Here is a 21680-nt window from a genome sequence, read left to right on the forward strand (position 1 = left end):
GACAATTCAGGTGAATTTTAGTGCGACTTGGTCTTGGCACAAAATTCATCTGAATTGTTGTTATTAAAAATTTTACCATTAACCTACCATCACGGCCATTTCTTGGCCGCCACCTTGGATTTCGCATCTTTTTCACCATAGCGTTTTTGAGGGCCGCACTCTTTTTTTACAGCTTGGCTGTTTTGGATCAAGACACACGGTAGTATGTCGTGCGGCCCAAGAAGCCGGCGCGCAACACCCGTGAGTGTATTAACAGGAAGAACGAAAACGCAATTTTCGCACCTCCGTAGCTCTGTGCTGCCTTGATGAAACAAGACGATTTTTGCTGTAGACACACCCTCCAACTTCAGCACTCCACATTCCAAATTTGAGCGAAATCGCTTCCAGCGTTCCCGAGATATTCGACTTCAAAAATTGGCTTAGTTTCTTCGATTTTTTCTTCTTATTTTTCTTCCTCTTTTCGCACACCTACAATAACTGCTATAAAACTCGAACGCTATATGCGATTGTCTTGAAATTTGGCACACAGAAGGGGGGTATAAAGGCGCATCTCTGTACCAACTTTGGCTGGAATACGATAAACAGGCAAAGCGTTATGAGCGATTATTCACGAAAAATAACACCAATATGTTGTCACGACTACAGGGTAAACCGCTTATGGGAAGAAGCTGAAAATCGGTGGGTGAATAGGTTAACTATTGAACCTCACACCTTTTGTGGTTTGAAAGAAATCGAGCTAAAAACCAGGAAGATACAACGAAAAACAACTGTGTGTAGAAATTACGCAATTGAGATTAGCTAATAAAAAACAACTGCTTGCCACGCCTACCAGATAAACTGCTTGGGGTAATGCTTTGAAAATCGCTGTATAGATGGAGTAATCATCTTAGAAAGGCTCTTCAATGGTGGAGAAGAATCAGACTTAAAGTCACGGAGTTATAACACGAAATCCAACTTGGTGTAGCAAGTGCGAGATCGAGATACTCTAATAGAGCAGTCGTCTTAATAGAGCAGTTACCCTGAAGAGAATTCAAGAGATCAGCTAGAAACAAGTAACCTGTATAGAGCAAACAAGTCACCCTGTAGAGAGATCAGCTACAAACAATTCACCCTGTAGAGAGATCAGCTAGAAGAAGTTACCTTGTAGGGAGTTCATGCAACTATGGAAAGAGATAGTTCAGCTAGAAGAAATCACCTTGTAGAGTTCAGCTACAAAGAAACCACCATGTAGAGAGTTCAGCTACAAACAAATCGCCGTGTAGAGAGATCAGCTAGAAGAAGTTACCTTGTAGAGAGTTCAGCTACAAAGAAACCATCATGTAGAGAGTTCAGCTGCAAACAGATCACCTGTAGAGAGTTCAGCTACAAACAAATCACCCTGTAGAAAGATCAGCTAGAAGAAGTCACCTTGTAGAGAGTTCAGTTACAAAGAAACCACCATGTAGAGAGTTCAGCTACAAACTAGTGACCTTGTAGAGACATCAGCTAAAAGAAGTTACCTTGTAGAGAGTTCAGCTACAAAGGAATCATTCTGTAAAGAGCTCAGCTGCAAACAAATCACCTGTACAGAATTCAGCTACAAACAAATCACCCTGTAGAAAGATCAGCTAGAAGAAGTTACCTTGTAGAGAGTTCAGTTACAAAGAAATCACCATGTAGAGAACTCAGCTACAAACTAGTGACCCTGTAGAGAGATCAGCTAGAAGAAGTTGCCTTGTAGATAGTTTAGCTACAAAGAAACCATTCTGTAAAGAACTCAGCTGCAAACAAATCACCTATACAGAATTCAGCTACAAACAAATCACCCTGTAGAGAGATCAGCTAGAAGAAGTTACCTTGTAGAGAGTTCAGCTACAAACAAATCACCCTCTAGAAAGATCAGCTAGAAGAAGTCACCTTGTAGAGAGTTCAGTTACAAAGAAACCACCATGTAGAGAGTTCAGCTACAAACTAGTGACGTTGGAAAGACATCAGTTACCTTGTAGAGAGTTCAGCTACAAAGAAAACATCATGTAGAGAGTTCAGCTGCAAACAAATCACCTGTAGAGAGTTCAGCTACAAAGAAATCTCCCTTTAGAGAGATCAGCTAGAAGAAGTTACTTGTAGAGAGTTCAGCTACAAAGAAACCATCATGTAGAGAGTTCAGCTGCAAACAAATCACCCGTAGAGAGTTTAGCTACAAACAAATCTCCCTGTAGAGAGATCAGCTAGAAGAAGGTTCCTTGTAGAGAGTTCAGCTACAAACAGATCACTCACTACAGGTTGATTTGTTTGTAGTTGAACTCTCAACAGGATAGTTTCTTTGTAGCTAAACTCTCTGCAAGCTGATTTCTTCTAGCTAAACTCTCTTATGGGTGATTTGTTTCTAGCTGATCTCTATAGTGGGTGACTTGTTTCTGGCTGAACCTCTACAGGATGATTTGTTTGTAACTGAGCTCTCTACAGGATGGATTCTTTGTAGCTCAACTCACTGCAAGGTGATTTCTTCTAGCTGATCTCTCTACAAGGTGACTTCTTCTAGCTGATCTCTCTACTGGGTGACCTGTGTCTAGCTGAACTCTCTACAGGGTGATTTGTTTGTAGATGAACTCTCTACAGGATGGTTTCTTTGTAGCTGAACTCTCTGCAAAGTAATTTCTTCTAGCTGATCTCTCTACAGGGTGACTTGTTTCTAGCTGATCTGTCTAGTTGGTGACTTTTTGTAGCTGAACTCACTACAGGGTGATTTGTTTGTAGTTGAACTCTCAACAGGATGGTTTCTTTGTAGCTAAACTCTCTGCAAGGTAATTTCTTCTAGCTAATCTCTCTACAGGGTGATTTGTTTCCAGCTGATCTCTATAGTGGGTGACTTGTTTCTGGCTGAATCTCTACAGGGTGATTTTTTTGTAGCTGAACTCTCTTCACAGTGATTTGTTTGTAGTTGTACCCTCTACAGGGTGATTTGCTTGTAGCTGAATTCTCTACAGGACGGTCTTTTTGTAGCTGAACTCACTGCAAGGTCATCTCTTCTAGCTAATCTCTCTACAGAATGATTTATTTTTAACTGATCTCTATAGTGGGAGACTTGTTTCTAGCTGAACTCTCAACAGGATGGTTTCTTTGTAGCTGAACTCTCTGCAAGGTGATTTCTTCTAGCTGATTGCTGTACAGGGTTCTAGCTGATCTCTCTACTGGGTAACTTGTTTCAAACTGAACTCCTTCTAGGGTGATGTGTTCATAGCCGAACTCTCTACAAGGTGATTTGGTTGTAGCTGAACACTCTACAGGGTGACCTGTTTCTAGCTGAACTCCCTACAAGATCTGTTGGTAGCTAAACTCTCTACAGGGTGACTTGTGCCTAGTTGAACTCTCAACAAGGTGATTTTGTGTAGCTTAACACTCTACAGGGTGATTTTTTTGTAGCCGAACTCTCTGCAGGGTGATTTGTTTGCAGCCGAACTCTCTACAGGGTGATTTGTTTGTAGCTGAACTCTCTACAGGATGGTTTCTTTTTAGCTGAATTCTTTACAGGATGATTTGTTTCTAGCTGAACTCTCTACAGGGTGATCAGTTCACAGCTGAACCCTCTACAAGGTGGCTTCTTCTAGCTGATCTTGCTACAGTGTGATTTTTTTGTAGCTGAACTCTCTGCAGGGTGCTTATTGTCATCAGAGCTTCTCTTGTAGCCAACTAGCTGATATTTGATAAATTTTCGACTAGCTGATAAATTTCCTTCAACTCGCTTGTAGCTAGCTATTGTCTTCCCATCGAACTTTCAATACAGTAGTGCTGAGCGATAGTAAAAATTTTACTATCACGATAGCTACTCATTAAATATCGCGATAGTGAATACTATCCCGATAGTTTATGAAACACTTTGCTCTTAACAAAGTCTTAGCTGTATAGCTATGATTTGTAGTCATATAGAAAGTTATTTTGCATGCACAGGACATTTGTTAATTAACTGCGTGGGCGGCCGATGGAATATGAACTTTTGGTAAAGCTTTTACAGGCCACTCCTTTGTAAGAAAGCTGGTAATACCAACTGTAAAACAGTTTTAGAAGGGTTGTTAATACCATTTTAATGCAGATCTGAGCTTATCATAACTATCACGATAGTGATATCCCTACTATTGCGATAACGATAGTGATTCACTATCGCGATATATTGCACTATCGATACTATTGCTCAGCCCTAGTAATCATAATCATCATATCACATTTTATTCAAAATCAGACAATGAGACACATTAGATATAGCTATAAACTGCTTTGCATTGCCTTAGTACTAGTTGGCACGATTGCATGTGTCCCTATAAAACTCAAACCCACAATGAAAAGCACTGACTGGTTCCATCGAGTGTAAACTTGTAAGTGAGAAGACTGTACTGCATTTTACTACTTGTTATCAGGAATCGTTTCACCATTCAAAACAGGTTATAGCCCTTGATTTTGTGACTGTTGTAGCAGATCTAGAAGTTATACTTATGGTGGCGGAAATTTGCCCATTATGCTCCTAATTATGCTCCATTATGCCAGCATTATGCTTTATGCTTTTCATCCCCTATTATGCTAAAAATTATGCCGGCATAATTGACACAAGCCTAACCCTTGCAGGAATGCACATACTGGGTCAAGCTTCTCTTTCTCCCGAGTGTGAGGAATTCTCTGGGTGGCCATATGAAAGGACCCAGCAGTTGATAAAAGACTAGTCCAGAGTTTACGCCCAGATTGTTGGCCAGCTTCATAAATACAAATTTCCTTCAACACACTATCTATAGTAGTTCATTGATGGTCCATTCTGAATCATAGTGATCTCAGATGGTAGCTTGCCTGTGGTTAATAGCGGCCCATGGGAATCTGGTGGCTAGCCTAATGCTGACAAGGCTCTAATGTATGATGTCATAAAAGGCCTGTAAACTGGTAAGACTGTTTGATAGTATTGACACATTCAGCAGTGCTTCCATGTGGGCATCTACTAACTTATACTGCTGAACAAACCTCTCTTTCAGTAATTTAACACAGTGTGCATAGTTACTGTCAGACAGTGGGAAGCCACCAATCACAAGAACAGCATCCTCATGCAACTGAGCACATAAGCAGTTAACTTTTGAACAGGGGTGAGACCTGGGTTTGAATCCACTGCTGCTGTGAACAAGTTCCAAAAGGCCTGCCATTGTAGTGGATTACCATCAAAGGTAGGCAGGGCCAGTTTGGGAAGGCTAGTGTATGTCTGATGTGTGTCTCTTATTTGTTCAATTAAATCTTATGTGTGGCTACTCACATGTGCAGAAGGGGATGTATCAGAATGTAATGGCTTCTTGGTCACATCAGTTCTAGATGCTGTCAGTTCAGGTTCGGTTATTTCTGTTGAGATCAGACATGTTGGACCTTTATCAATTACTGGGGGTGGGGGGTTGGAGATCGCGCCACTGGTGATTGACCGCCTTCTTAATAAATTCCCTCAAGAGAGCTATATTCTGTACTAGACTACTCTAATAAGTATCTGCATCACATATTTCAGCCTCCAGTTCTTCTTCCTCCTGAATAGTCTTAGCAATGGCACCATCTAATTCAATGATTTGTGGTAATTTTTCCTTCAATTGTTCTGTGGTAGTAGATAACAGTATCCTTCGTGATTTTGGGATGGATTCTATGTTTACAGTCTCCAATTCGGCGGAAGGCGCTTCTCTGTCAGCTTCGTGATACCCCCTTTGAGGCCACGCCGTTTCACACAAAGACGTTTAACTTCTTCTATCCTTGCCGGTTTGATCGGTCGGTTTCGGTCACAGCACCAAATGACCAGTATAGTGGGTTTACCTGGTGAAAGGGTTTATCGTGGTGACAGTGTTCTATACCATATGCGTATTTTGTACCGTACACGTATGGTACGTAGTACGTACATACCATACGCGTACGGTACGATTTTCCGTTCAGTTTTTATTTTTTCAACCTGTGGTGGTATGATGTCGTCCTGCTCTCCTGGTAAAGCTGTATTGGACATCGTCTGTGGTTCGTTAAGCGCTAGTTTGTGTGTGAAAGATTTGTACAATGGTTCTAGCCGCTGTGTGCTCATATCAAAACTCATGTCAAATTAACCCATACATTACAATTTTCCGTAAAATATTATTATGCGTAAAATCAATGTACAGCAGCCTATGGAGGTAAGTTAGTTTTAAGTTACATTATTCATCATAACTCTGGTTCTGAAGGCGGTATCAAAATTGTTCGGCCGCCATTATACACGCATAACACTCCTCTATCCGATGGTAACAAAATTTATTCGAAGCTAAAGTGTTTACAGCTTGCAAATTTACAACAAACGATGGTAAATAGCAACTTACGCAATACAAAATCCATTGGAGAGCAAATCACGAATTTCGCGTTCTAATTAAATAGCGGAATCACGCCGTTACCATAGCAATTACGAATTTTGTTCGGCCGGAATCGGATAGAGCAATTCATAAGGAGTTGAATGATATTAAGTTTTATGGTATTTGATCGTGTCTAGTGCTTGCAATTATTGAATATACAAAATGATGTAAAATGTATGGAGTTTGTATTGGAGAAACTGAAAAAGTGATCCATCCATCCTGAAATCTTTGAAAAAATCAGTGTTTAATCAGTCCATTTCATGATCTAAGGGCAGAAAACAAACAAAGGACACTGGTAATGTACAATATTGCTGATAAAATGATTACTGGCTGTAAATTTGATTTTGCCATTTTTGCAATTCTGACTTTACAAATCCCAATAGCATGTTTTGATATGTTCTCGGTTCTGTGGTGCTGACGCCTTGTGAATCCGAGCGTCGCGCTGGAAGAGGGAATGCCAAGAATTGGAAGAAATCTATTCGCTATTGTGGGAGACCATTAGGAGAATTTTGGAGTCGTATACTATTTCGGAAGTATGGCACGCCGTTTGTAACAAAAATCGCCACTTATTTTCCCAGAAAATAAGCTTATTATCCCAGAAAATAAGCTATTATCTTGGATAGTAAAAATGCTTATTTTCCCCGAAAATAAACAAAACTGCTTATTTTCCAAGCATATAAAAGAATTTAAAATTGCATGCGGACCAATCTCCTTTGCGCCAGCGGCTCTAGACATTGGATTAGTTATTAAACTGTTTGATTGTGGTTACTTTGTAGGCAGGGCGAGATGGCCATTAAAATGAAGGCAGTGTGTTCGTAATGACAGAATCACAGATTTGGGGCTGGGAGGTACTTTTCCAGGATATTGAATCTTTCCTTCATGCTAGTGGACACCAATTAGGGTATTGCAGTGTAAGCTACGGAACTCACACACTGGAAAGAATGGAATTATATATGTCCAGCCTTGTTTACCTGAAGAATCTCCTGGACGATAACATCATGCAAATGAGTGAACAGCATAGATCAGTCAATAGCCATTACCTATAGTATGTTCACGTTGAGCTGAACCCTGAAAAACAGCTAAAAATTAAAAGTGGATTTTTTCTCAACAGAGTTAACATTTCTGCTAACCAGATGATTATTGGTAGCAGCAAAGGTGTCAACAACGGACACATATGGTTTGGCTCCATTACAAGTTCGGGAAAGGGCTCTAATGGACACTGTACTTATATGGCTTCTCCATAGGAAATGTATTGTGAAAATTTTGATTGGCTGTAAATATTATGTCAAACATTTGAACAACAAGATTTTGAAATATTTTTAGCGGATCAAGCAGTACTGCAAATGAGCCAAATTTCAAGATCGTGTGTAATTGCATCCATGAGTTAAATGTTTTTGAGGATTCAGCTAAATGCGAATATACTATTATAGTTGGTAAATTGGGGGTGTGTATGTGAGAGATCACTTTTCTGGATCTAGTCATGTTGACTTCATCAAGTTTATTGGGCTGAACTACCAATGTCTTATATGGATTATTTACTAAAATAGTTAATTGGAAGTTGCTTTGCTTGAATAGTTATAACATGTTACTGATTTTTATTACATAGATAGCTACTCCCATTTTTTCAATAGATGGACACCATAAGTTAATTTGATGGAAGATGGTGACTCATGCAGGAATTGATGGTTACAGCAGGATGGTTGTGTATATGAATTGTTCAAACAACAACAAAGCATCCACAGTTTACACTCACTTTTTAAAAGCAGTTGAGAAGTATGGTTTACCGTCACGTGTTAGATCTGATCAAGGCAAAGAAAATAAAAGAATTGCAAAACACATGTTACAACACAGAGGCCTAGAGAGAGGTAGCATGTTAACTGGGAGCTCTGTGCATAATCAACGCATAGAACGCCTATGGAAAGATATGCATCAAAGTGTGACCAAACTGTTTTACCGTCTTTTTTATTACCTAAAAGAAATGAGGCTATTGGATCCATCTAATGACATTCACATTTATTCACTTCATTATATATACATTCCTAGAGTAAACCGTGCACTAACAATGTTTAAGGATGGATGGAACAAACATGGTATTAGAACTGAACATGCATCATCCCCAGAACAACTATTTGTGGCAGGAGCACTTCGATTATGCAACTCTGGCACAATAGCACTGGACTTTTTTGAGCACATTCAGACAGATTCTTATGGGATAGATGAAGAAGGATTAGCACTTGATGAGGATCCTGATGCAGTTGTTATTCCTGAAAATACATTTGTGCTGACAGATGAGCAGTATCAGCAATTGCAGCAAAATGTCAACCCTTTAATAGAAAGTGACAATCACGGCATTGAATTATATGAACAAACAATCCAGTTTATAGTCACTAATTGCTTATGATCAAATACCTAATATACAATAATACTAAATCATAATTGAGAATCAAAAACACCAGTCTTGTTCTGCTTGCCATAATATTCTAAATACCTTGCATCTCCCAGTTCAGTTCCAAACCTGTCAAAACGTTGTTGAACTCCTGCTCGAACTCTGGATAGGAGGTATAGGTTGTGGGTAATTCAAGAAGACATGGACAAGTGTGCCCAATCGGATGCCTAGTTAATCCAGTGGCACCATTAAAAGCTACGGTGATGCGTTCTGCAATCAGTACTGAACTCCCAGTTGTGAACCGTAAAAACCTTCGCACCTCATCATTCCTCATGTTTCCAATATATTGTTGTAGATAACTGAACACTCGCATTTCACAAGGGTTAGACTCAATCGGCTCCTCTATTATGTTCAGCACCTTCTCAGGAGTAGCACTCATGTACATGTACATTGAGTGAAGCTCATCAATTGAAAACTTCCTCCAGAATAGCTTTTTTTCAGAAGAGATGCCACCATGCATCCCATTTATAGCAGCCATAGGTTTTGTTAGAAACTCATACTTCGCAACGTCAGACAGTTGAGCTCTCAGCTGCAATGAATTGGTTGGAGCAACCCTGGAACCATAACGACTTAAACTGCAATAAGCTTGTTTTTGAGGTCCTTAGAAAAAGCTGTCGATGATTCTAATGCTTCTTTAACAGTAGTCGCTTCATACGAACACAAACTTTCAGCAAAGGCTTCAATAAGGAATTGTGAAGAAACATTAGTTGTAGGCCCAAGTAAAATACCTGCCAAGCTAGGGAAGGCAATACGAATTGGGATATATCCGCTGATCAGAAAACCATGTGATAAAATCTGTCCCAGCAAAGGCAGAGCTGACATATCAGTAGTTGCATGCAAATTAGGAGTAAGTAAACAAGCTCCATCAAAAAATCTTCTATACACTTCAACGTTGAAACCGGGTCACTACTGCTGACCCGGATGACCCACTGACCCGGATAGCAATCCGGGTCAGACCCGGATTTGACCCGGATTAATTAGAGCCGAGACGTGTTTCGGCTAGTCTCGAGCGAGCGAACGAGTCTACATTTTGAGCGTTCTTTATTATATTATTGCTTTATGGTGTAAACACACCAAAGGTCTGTTGGTAACATGTACCAACAGCCGCGAAAGTACATTACATTACATTACTTATTTACCTACTTACTTACTTACTTATATACACACATACATACTGATTCTACAAGTAGTTCAGGTTTGAGGTGGGTGGACGTGACTGGTGGCATATGCATCTTGAGCAAGGACAGAGATAGTGCAATGAGCTCGATTCGTGTTCAGTAAATATTGCAACTTCAGGCTAGCTGTAGGTTGAAGACCAAAAAAAAAAAAAAAAAAAGGCCTTCACCTACATTCAATAGCTACCCCTCACCCTAGATACCCTCAGTTTCGTGCTACATACTACACTTACTAACAAATGGGCGTGGCTGAGCGTATGTTGGTAATGCGATAAGTGGGCGTGGCTCACGAAAGAGCTACGCGATAGCGTTTATAAGTTTCCATGTCGTCAAACGAACAACTTTGTTTCTCACGTGATCCATCCGGGTCAGACCTGGATATATTGCAAACCGGGTCAGACCCGGATGACCCGGAGAAAATGTGACCCGGATGACCCGACCCGGGCGAATTTTTTTTTTGGGCACACTTTGGACTTAGAAATTTTCACGCATTATTTTTTTCCGGATAATGTTGCGCATGTTATACCGGATACTAACCTGCTCTGGTACTCACGTTGCCAGGGCACGTTGCTCTAACAGGGTGTCTAAGCTGTGTTTCCTGCCAGGCTGACAGTACAAAGGGAGGGCGAAAATCACCTTAGAAGGAGACGCCTCTTCCTCCCGTTTTTTCAGCACCAGAATGTTTTCTCACATCGTGATTGGCAACCTCAGTGCCAGTCTGGCATTAGATCACATCACAGAACTACTCACAGCCATTGTTGAAAGTGAGTATGAAGCATTTTGTGTTTTAATTCTTTTTAGTAACCAACACCAGTTTGATGGATGTGTCACAATGCACTGAAGTGTTAACAGTAGAGGCTGGAGTATTATGCACCTATCGATATTATCCCCCACCTCCCCCCTCCCGGGCATAAAGGGGAAATGGGTGGGGATTTGAATTTTTGAAAAATCAAATACTCCACCCATGGGGGCACGACTAGTGGTCAAATCCCCACGTAGTATGACTGCAATACACTTTAGGAAACAGTTTAATTCTTATGTAGCTTGCGGTTTAACAAATTCCAAAAATTTCGAACGATCAAATACCTCACTAGTGGGGCAGAATTTCAAATCAAATCAGGCCAAAATCCCCCACTAATCCCCTAGTAATCCCGGGAGGGGGGTAGTGGGGCTTAACATTGATAGGTGCATTACCAACTCTTGGTATTATGAATACTGTAGTTAACTGAACAAGCCCTTTAGTGTCAGTTTTGGTTCTGAGCAGACGGCAATTGCCAAGAAGCATTTTTGATTGTGTCATGGTGCCATCCTATTACAGAACAATGTGAATCCTTTTACTTCCAATACGAAGACATGGTATGTGCAAGTTGTGACAGGCAGCTATTTATTTATAACAATTGTATAGCCATCACAATGAGCCTTATCCGCAATTACGTCACAACGCAAAAATGGCGAAAAGTGTGGGGGCCTTTTGTACAGAGAGCCATTGGGAAGAAACCAAAAGCAGACCGTAGGACTACTCGAGAAGTACGAAAATGCGTGCCCCTACATAGTAAGATAGTTAATAGCCTCACCAGAGTTTTCTCATGCTTTCTTCACGTGGAACATCTCGAAACGTTATCCCTTCCATACAAAGTATCCCACTTGGCCCCCACACTTTTCGCAATTTTTGCGTTATTTTTGCATTGTGACGTAATTGTGGATAAGGCTCGTAGGAAGTAACGTTTCCAACTCAGATGTTTCTTGCCCTACAAAGATGGCAGTGCTGACTTTGTGTATATTTTACATAATGTTTTTATCACTGTGTCATGTGATGATGTGGTCATGATTATGTGCGATGATCTGTGATCACGTGTGTATTGAGTACGATATTTGTTATTGCTAGATGGATTCACATTGAGATTCTGAGCGAGTGATTGTAACCAAAGAACTCCGGTCTGAATGAGGTGTGGAACAAGCCTATTTCTCACAGTGCTTGAATACAGCCGAAATGAGTTTGATGATGTAATACAGGAAAAGATAGGAAATTCAACAATCTGGCATTGCTGGACTGTGAACGTGCATTTGAGGGTGGAGGCTACAGGAAGACATATTTAAAGTTGGAAGCACCCTTGCAAAACTAATTGATGAGGGTTATGGCCTATCCTTGTTAAACTAAGAAAGTAAACTCAAGTGCAGCCAGTGTCCCTTATTCTACCAGTTGTATTTTTGATGTATTGCATAGAGTATGTATGCTCACTACGTTGGCTGTTCCACCCATGTTTCTGCAAGCCTATGTCTACAGTACTGTATGTGTGTGTGTATCTAAATACTCGTTTATCACAAGACCATATTATATGATTTCAATCTAATCCTAAAGAAGGCCGATACAGAGTATTCCATACCCCCTACATCTCATCTGATTATCAGTGCACTTGCATTTATCAAGTAGTACATGAGTTGTTAATCATGTTGTGTATACACTTTTGCTAGCACAGGAACTGAATGTATACACACCTACCAAAGGGCTGCAGTAGTGTTAGTGTAGTAGTGCAAGTTAGTTGTAATAAGTAAGCAGTTGACATTTTAAATGCACTTGTACACGTAGAAGTACTTTAATTGCTACTTGTACTTTAAAATGTACTTGTCCTTCACTGATTTAAGTATGCCTAGCTAATGGCTATAAAGAAGTTACAGATTCACACCTATTAAGTATATGTTTGGCCAATTTTGTGATAGCGTATCGTCAGACTTGATTAAAACAACTGGTAACAAAGTTATGCCAAACACCATTGATATCAGTTCTTGGATACATCACAACTGAGCACTTGTCATCAAGTTGCAGTGGAATCAATGCCTCATTTTATAGCTTTAAGATAAACATTTTAAAGCACACCTATTTTTCATTAGGCTGTGAACTTGAAGTTTACCTATTTTTTATTACTTGCATCAATGTTATAATTGGGTTGGGTCATCCAGATTATCTTCATCATTTGGGTCGTATTTTGTCTGGATCAAATGGGTCTTATACGCTTTCCAGTTGAGATGTGAGATAAATTAAAAAAGTATTGATGGAAATGCAGTTGTATGTACTCAAGAAACTTATATTCGAGAATGTGTCTTTAGGGATATGTGGAGCAGCACCCACTTATCGGGACTGTATGCTACTGTCTATTGGCATGCATCTTTGGTATTATGCCCATATAATATTAGGATTGAAGGTTGTTACTTGTAGGCAACTAGTCTGACTTTAAGCAACGGGGCCATATCCACATATGAGAATTGCAGGTTGCTGCAGCTGTCATACCTAATTAATTGATTATGAGTGTTAAAATACTCTTTGGTACAGCTACTTGTCTCCTTGCAGATGATCCTTCCTATAGTGTAATGATCTGTATAATAAATGTAGGATTAACTAGTGGAACTTTAGGATAATGGATATTATGCCAAATCTATGCCGATTACTATTTCTTTTACTAAACCCAGTACTTGACACTTGTCTTTATTGTGATCGAACTGGGGTCAATCGGTTCAGCAGTACTAACCCACTTACAACCCTAAATTTTATTCCTGCAGACATTGTTGAATGGATTTCCCTATATAATAATATAAGGAATTCTGCTCAAACACAATTTTTCCTTTTTTGTCAGTACTATTTCATTTAGTTGGTCTCAAAGTGTCCATTATATGGTAGTTCTACTGTATACAAGTGCACTAGGTCATGATCTGGTTACATATCAGCCAGTAAGAACTTGCTACAATAGCTTAACCACACATGTATCAGTTTATACTGTACAAGGACATAGATCGTAACAAAGAGAGGAAGCCAACACTCAGAAACAACAGCTTCACTGTCAACAGAAATCCCTTAGTACTCTTTAGATGTACCCTCAGGGCCGCCCACAGGGGGGGGGCAACTGGGGCACTTTGCCCTGGGCCCCAGCCTTAAAGGGGCCCCAGGAGGCCTCATGAAGGGCCCCTTGAATACCTGTTAGAAGATTGATATACTCTAATAGAGCAGTCAGATCTAAATACTCTAATAGAGCAGTCACAGTATTCTTCAGAGGAGCAGTGTAGCAAGCTTATAGATAAGGAGATATGGTTGGTGATGGGTAGTTATTATCATTGCCAGCAGGTTGTGACCTTTTTTTTTTTTTTTTTTGGTCTTCACCTTACAACTTGGGTCAAGGCCCCACTTTAACTCTTTGCCCTGGGCCCCTTAATTTCTCTGGGCGGTCCTGTGTACCCTCAACTACACATACACACCATACATCTCGATAGCTGTCTGACTGAACAATAACATGACACGCATAACCAAATGCATTACTGCCTTTTCAGTCTATTCATACTCACTCATGTTTTAACACGCACTGTCAAACTGGTAGTTGGCTGTTTCAGTTGCTTAACAAACACAAGCTCCATCATACTCACACACTCAGTTTCAGCAATGACTGTGAGGAGCTCTGTACTGAAAAATCAGTGGAGGCTGTCAATCACAATGTGTGAAAACGTTCTGCTGCTAAAAAATGGCATGAGAAAAAAGGGCTCTTAATTAGGCCTCTTAATTGGTCTCCCCTTAAAGTCATCCTCTCCCTCCTTTTGTGCTGTCAGCCTGGCAGGGAACACGACATTGTGACCAATGTGCATGTCTGTAGCAAGTTAGTATCCCGTACAACATGTGCAACATTATCTGGAAAAAAACAATGAATAAATTTTTCTCTAAGTTGAAAAGAAATTCTCCCATACAGGTATACCATATTGAATTTCCTATCTTTGTTCCTATTGTGGAAGTATTAAATCATCAAACTCATCTCGGCTGTATGCAATCACCAAGAAAATGTTCCATAGATTGGGGTTCTTTGGTTATAATAACTTGCTCAGAATTTCATCTAGAAAATAAATTAAGAATATTGTACTCAATACATGTGATCACAGATCATCACACATAATCATGACCACATCATGAATCAGTGATAAAAAATTATGTAAATATACAGAAGTCAGCACTGCCATCCATAGGGAAAGGAACATCCACATTGTTCAGTAATACACAATCAAAAATGCATCTTGGCAATTGCTATCTGCTCAGAAACAAAATCGACACTAAATGGCTTGTTCAGTTAACTACCATGGTGTTCATAACACCAAGAGTTGATAATAAATACATTAATAAAAAGAGTTGGTAATACTCCAGCCTCTACTGTTAACACTTCAGTGATAACACTGTGACACATCCATCAAACTGGTGTTGGTTAATACTAACAAGAATTAAAACACAGAATGCTCCATACTCACTTTCAACAATGGCTGTGAGTAGTTCTGTGCCATGATTGTCTAACGCCAGACTGGCACTGAGGTTGCCAATCACGATGTGAGAAAACATTCTGGTGCTGAAAAACGGCAGAACGGGAGAAAGAGGCGTCTCCCCCTAAAGTGATTTTCACCCTCCCTTTGTACTGTCAGCCTGGCAGGAAACACAGCTTAGAGCAACGTGCCCTGGCAATGTGTGTACAAGAGCAGATTAGTATCCGGTATAACATGCGCAACACCGACTATCCGGAAAAAAATAATGCGTGAAAATTTCTAAGTCCAAAGTGTGCCCAAAAAAAAAATTCGCCCGACCCGGTTTCAACGCTGATACACTTCCTAAACATATCCCTGCTTACTCCACCATCATCATAAGCCACTTCATCTTTAAAACGTATACGTAAAGGATATTCTTTCTGGGCATCTTTGCTTTGGAAAAGTCCCATGACATCTCCATAGATTGCATTTCTTCTGATAAGGTGAGCAAAAACAGGCTGAACAGGACAAATGCTGTGCACGAAATCTAAGCGTCTGCCATCAACTGTAAAAAATACAAAGTAAATGCAAAATGTATATCTAATATCGTTAACTTACCAATCTGAATAAATTTTTCATCAGCTATTTTGGCACCTTTGTTATCATCAAGCTGCTAAAGTATAAATACAAAATTACTGCATGGATGGTTTTAATTGTAAACAGTAACCTTATTTAACAGTAACCCCCCCCCCCCCCCCCAAGGCAATTTTTGAAAAATACATGCTAAAATGCTGAAATTTGGAGACATTTCCACATAAAATGCTTCAGCTTTGCTGCATGTAGATATTTTATATATCGCCCAATTGGCTCTCTGTAGCATTTGTTAATGAAAAGGTTTTGGAAGGTTCAGACAACCAAGCACATGTGCAAGATGTACCTTCTCACAAGTGTACAAAATAGGTGCATGGCATAATAATGTTGAAACTGAAAAATTTTGAAAATTGCTGGAATGATGTGAGATTGAACTTACAGCATTTTCAATGTGCACCTGAATTAAATAAAACTATGCACCTTAGCAGGAAGATTTGAAAAACATTTGAAAAATACATGGTAAAATGCAAAAATTTGGAGACATTTCCACATCAAATGCTTCAGTTATTTTATATACTGACTATATAGTTCTCTGCAGAATTTGTTAATGGAAAGGTTTTGAAAGGTTCAGACAACCAAGTGCATGTACATGATCACAATTGTACTACAACAATAGGCGCATGGTATAATAATAATGTTGAAAATTTTGAAATAAGTGAGATTGAATCTGAGAGCATTTTAATGTGCACATGAATTAAGTATGGCTATAAATAATATTAAAAACTATCCATCTTTGCAGGAAGATTTGAAAAATTCCATAGCAGAACTAAACATCCACTGAACGTTCTATTAGAGTAGTTTTGTAACTGCTCTATTAGAGTATTTCGATCTTGTACACCTCCAATACTGATCCGGTCCTTTTTCCATAACTTTTAGCATAAATCCACTGATAATTCCTTGGAAAGATGTTTACAAGGTGAGTTTATAGGTCAGTATTTGTATATATAGTGGTCATATACTTATGCTAAGACAAATTATCATTACATTCTTGAACATATTGATCAAGTAAATCCTAAAACTGAAGAAAGGGGGGGGGGGGCTTCAGCCCCAAAAGCCCCCCTCCCCATGATCAACAAAAGCTTTTCCCAGAGACAGTTACAAACATGATCAACTACATGATCACTTACAAAACCACCTCATTATCAATACCGGGAGTGCATCAAATCCTACAGACAAGGGAGCATGTAACTTTGTTATAAAGGGCAAAATTCAAACATGGCTGCCGTGTACATGTACTATAATATGTAACTGTTAAATTTTCCCAATTAGGTTATTATGCAGAGGCGCATGCTCGAATACGTCACGCTTCCGCTGTGAGGAAGCGAAGCTATGGAAACGCAGTCTAATGGCATGACGAAGGAATATTAGCAGCAGGACGGTCTTTCTACAGTTGATAATCACCCAAAATTACTCCACTTGACTATTTCAAGCTTTACCTTCAACTCGATGATCTTCCTAACAAAGCAGTTTTGCGACCTTCACACTAGATGGAGTAGCATCGACCATTCGGTGTATCCCTGTTGCGTGTAAGAATGATGTAACCAATTATATACATAGTAACACTGGACGCCATGTTTGAATTTTGCCCATAGTATTGGTAGTGTATGGAGTTACATGCTCCCTTATCCATAGGATTCGATGCGCTCCTGTCCATACAAAGTTAATAATAACTGAAACACACCATGCGCATTACCTGCTGAAAGTACATCAATAAATCAATGTCTTCATCATTCGTCACAGTAAGGATGGATGGTAAAGCCACTATGGAATCTGATATAGTAGTTCTCCCACAACATGGCACCACCTCCATTGGGAGAACTGTACATATTTTAAAGCCTGAGATGCTTTCGATCACACTAAAAACAAACTCGTATAGCACCTATAAAAAGTTAATAATGTTAGTTAATGCATGTTGGTAAGTATACCTTGGTGGGATCACTGTGTAAGAAGTTGTAAGATAGTGTTTTCCTATCTGGAAACCTGAATTTGATAGCACAACCTCCTGTGGGGCCATCACCCGCATATTTGTGCTGAAAGTTTTGTCTAAGCTCTAACAATTCCTAGAATCCACATGCCATCAGTAAGACATAAATTATAGCAGGCTTTACTTCCTGTCTAAGCTTCATCCTGTCAGCTTCTTCAGACTACAACATACACAACATACTTGAGTATGCATGAAGTACTATATGTTACCTTATGCCTGTCTATCTGGAGGCTCTCCTCATATTCTCTATCTTGTTGAGCTCTGATGTTACAAAATTCTTCCAGATTTCCTCGTACTGTCTCCTGTTCCTGTGTTAAATAATGTAAATGCCTAGAAACTATAAAACAGCTACATTACTTTATCTCTACTGTTAACAGGAATTGAGTTGTCTTCTGAATCAGATATGGCAACAGCATCATGTTTCTGAAATAAAGGTTAGCATAATACCTGTATGTACATTTGTCAACACAAAGTAACCTTTGGTCTTGACGCAAAAATTGGTGCTGGGGGTAGCTCTCTGATATCAGGATCCTCCAGTGTGGCTGGAGGTAACTTGCTGATGTCAGGATCCCCCTGTGTGGCTGGGGGTAACTCGTGGTTTTCAGGATCCCCCTGTGTGGTTGGAGGTAGCTCACTGATGCTAGGATCCTGTATTAATATAGAAGTACAGTGCACATGCAGTCAAAAAATATAAGCAACTTACTTGAAGGTCTCTTTTAATATAAACAAAGCCCTTAGCTCCATAGCTAATGATCGCATCTCCATCTTTCTCCTGATCCTCAGCTTTTTGAAAATGGTGAGCACCATCAATTGACTGGTACTCAAAAGCTGTCAAATTAACATGGGAGAAAGCTTTCAGGACTGCTCGTTTGACATCAGTGGCTGACATTGTTCTAACAATATCGACTTTCATTATCTGCTTGCTGTCCTTTAATGCTGTTCTGTGCTTTCCCCTTGGTATTCCTTTAACATTGCTGGCAACCAATACAAAGGAAATTTTGCTGGGTTTCAATCTGGGATTTCCTTTCTCTTTTTGATGACGACTAAAAGCTATGCACTGGGCTGTTGGATCAAATGCAGGACTGAGCCGTGGTTGTTTTGCAGTTGATGAAGGAAACAACTCAGCCAATGCTTGTACATGCTTCTGAGATGGACTTTTGAGTGACTTCACAATGTCAGAAGCTTGTGATACCAGATGCTACAATTACAAAAATGAATATTAACAACATCATTATTGTATGCAACACTTTTCTAGTTAGGTAGTATGTGAGTGTACTATAGTTGCACTGATGATCATTATTACCTGTTTTACTAGAAGTTTAACCAAAGGTTAAACTTTAAGTGACCATGGCAATGGCGAGCACAGAACTGGAGGTTGGACACTATGCATGGTATTCATTAGAAGGTGTGAGTAAACAACCAACACAAAGCTTAGGGGCATAGCTTAGGTAAACTACCTATTCTAGATTATTCTTAACAACAACATGATAGCAGTGGTTGTATATGCAGAACTCAGAGTCATTTACCTCCCCCCGGGTCCCTCCCCTTCCACTAACTCATAGTTTCTATTGATGGTGGGTTAGTGTGACATGGGTCGCGCTGTAGCAATATTGGCTAGGAGGGACCATGAGGGCTTCTGGCTTTCCATGGTTGTTGGGGACCATGACCCTATCTTGGCGGGGTCACATGGTTAAGGCTACAGTGCTCTAGCCCATTCTCCCAATTTCTCAAACTTACATTGTGTGGTGTCACCTGATAACAAGTTAACATAATGGGTAATCAGTAGTAATGGGCTGTGGCCAACAGACACCTGCACTGGAGGGCTGGTTCAGGTATGTAATTTGTTTATGGTTTGTGGCATCCACAAAGCTAACTCTTTGTAGAGAGTGATGATTGGAACCTTAATATCTTTATAGGCATTACTTTCAGTGAATTATGAGCAATTGTAACTTGTAGAACCCTACAATAGGCTGTCGGTTAACAATCGGTAAACCCGATCAAAATAATATCGGGTATCGGCTCAACTCAACAAGTGGGAATCGGTACAACACTAGAGTGTACTGTAGTGTTGTGGTTAGAGTTGAATTTGTATTGATACAATATACTAAATATAAACACCGATACCAATCTGATATACCAATACAAGGTGTGATCCAGAAGAACTAAACAGGAAGTTTATGCTATATCCATGCTCATTCTATTAGATTTTAAAAGTTCAAAGCAGCTTGCAATACTTGTTGCCCATGGTGGTGTGGCCTCCATTAACAACTCAGACAGTAAGGCACTGACAAATACTTTGATGAATGCCCCCACTATGGCTGGTGGTTTCAATGTGTGTTTCTTCTTATCTCATGGCAGCTTTTTATAGCTCTCCAGTGATTTTTGTTGTTTGGCTGGTATAACATGGACAGTATCCACAATGATGTCATAATTAGCAAAATAGTCATGTTAGTGTGGCAGCTTAACAACTATGAATACAGCAAGTATTGTTCATAGTGTTATAACGATCACAAAGGTATAAGAAGCATAGTAGCTAAACGTGTTGTGACAATGCAAAACAGCTTCTAACCAGGAATGTAGACCAAAACTCTTAATGGGTACATTCATTTGTACTGTATTTACAGTATATTCTTTCCGCCCTATTCAACTTTAAAATGCCACCAGTATAGCAAAACAGAATACCTCGCTGTACACTAGTTGCAACTTGTATATTCCTATAAGGCTTCCTATAGCAAAGCGCTTTATTTTATCACCAATATGGTATACATCGAAGTAGTGGTACCATAACAATGCAGCTGAAATAATACTGGCATTCTTGTTCCAAGTCATCGCTACCATGCAGTTAAACTTATGATGTAAATACAGTTAGCTAGCTTTATCATTAATTTTCATACAGTACCTACGGTTACCATGAGCGGATGCAAATGCTTTATTTGAAAATGAAAAATGAAGCTCACCTTGCCTTTAGCTGTATCAAAATCTCTAGTATCTCTCTTTCTATCCACCGTGCTTAGTGCACTACACTGCGAGCCTGCCTGTGAGTCTTGCAGCCCGTCTTGCAGAGTGCAAATTAGGCGATCTCCATTCACCACCTGTTCAATATCCGACACATCTACATAAGTATTCCATTTAGCATCCCAACGCTGCAAAATATACACATTTTTGCTACTATGAGGTCCTCCAGGCTCGCATGAAAAATAGGCAAGGATGCCATCTTTCCCAACTTTCCCCAACTCATTCTCCACGCTGAACACCAAGTGATCTTTATCAATTGTTAGCACCCTACGTGACTCGCCAATCTCTAAGAGAACTTCTATTCTATCCGCTTCCACTTCCATTATCTTGATAGTACATCTACGTGACAGTAATGCGCGCGCAGCTGCATATTAATTAGAGTCTAGACTGTGGTCGCAAATTTAAATTCTTTTTTATATGCTCGGAAAATAAGCCATTATAAAAATAAGAGCTGTTATTTTCAGGGAAATAGGGATTTTTAATCCAAGATAATAGCTTATTTTCTGGGATAATAAGCTTATTTTCTGGGATAATAAGCTTATTTTCTGGGAAAATAAGTGGCGATTTTTGTTACAAACGGCGTGCCATACGGAAGGAAGAAAATGTTTTAAGTTTGTTTCGTCACCTTTTGATTCTTCAACAGCCAAGACATCCGGGGTAACAGATTTGTCCGCGTCATCTGTTTTACAGCCTAGTGTTGCTTTAGATAATTAGTACATCATCTTGCTTAGTGGATACTTTGGATACTGGCAAGGTTTTGACTCCCGTGGTTGCTTGTACTGAGTCAGTTGCTT

The 21680-nt window shown here is 39.7% G+C and overlaps 1 protein-coding gene and 2 long non-coding RNA genes across 3 annotated transcripts; all 3 read right to left on the reverse strand.

The window, feature by feature from the left end:
• Positions 1-6068: 6068 nt before the first annotated feature.
• Positions 6069-6394, reverse strand: LOC136253472 (uncharacterized). Its single transcript, XR_010700154.1, has 2 exons — positions 6324-6394; positions 6069-6268 (listed from the first exon to the last, which is right to left on the reverse strand). It is a non-coding gene; the product is annotated as an uncharacterized lncRNA (long non-coding RNA).
• A 7831-nt stretch (positions 6395-14225) lies between these two features.
• Positions 14226-15490, reverse strand: LOC136253594 (uncharacterized). Its single transcript, XR_010700165.1, has 2 exons — positions 15249-15490; positions 14226-14842 (listed from the first exon to the last, which is right to left on the reverse strand). It is a non-coding gene; the product is annotated as an uncharacterized lncRNA (long non-coding RNA).
• A 15-nt stretch (positions 15491-15505) lies between these two features.
• On the reverse strand, positions 15506-21209 carry LOC136253673 (uncharacterized). Its single transcript, XM_066046333.1, has 10 exons — positions 20829-21209; positions 18575-19069; positions 18349-18519; positions 18229-18294; positions 18081-18179; positions 17996-18031; positions 17813-17947; positions 17581-17766; positions 15855-15909; positions 15506-15801 (listed from the first exon to the last, which is right to left on the reverse strand). Exons 1-10 carry the CDS (start codon positions 21207-21209, stop codon positions 15506-15508), a joined length of 1920 nt encoding a protein of 639 aa, XP_065902405.1.
• Positions 21210-21680: the final 471 nt, after the last annotated feature.

The sequence above is a fragment of the Dysidea avara genome, chromosome 4 (genome assembly GCF_963678975.1).
Source record: "Dysidea avara chromosome 4, odDysAvar1.4, whole genome shotgun sequence".
Taxonomy (NCBI): Eukaryota; Metazoa; Porifera; class Demospongiae; order Dictyoceratida; family Dysideidae; genus Dysidea; species Dysidea avara.

Excerpts from the sequence above, each read along its gene's own strand:
- LOC136253673 (XM_066046333.1), bottom strand. The coding sequence starts at position 21,209 with ATGGAAGTGGAAGCGGATAGAATAGAAGTTCTCTTAGAGATTGGCGAG. Across the intron at positions 18,180-18,228 it reads CTGTTAACAGTAGAGATAAA|GAACAGGAGACAGTACGAGG; the intron begins GTAATGTAGCTG and ends TATTTAACACAG. Across the intron at positions 17,948-17,995 it reads GGATGAAGCTTAGACAGGAA|GAATTGTTAGAGCTTAGACA; the intron begins GTAAAGCCTGCT and ends TGTGGATTCTAG.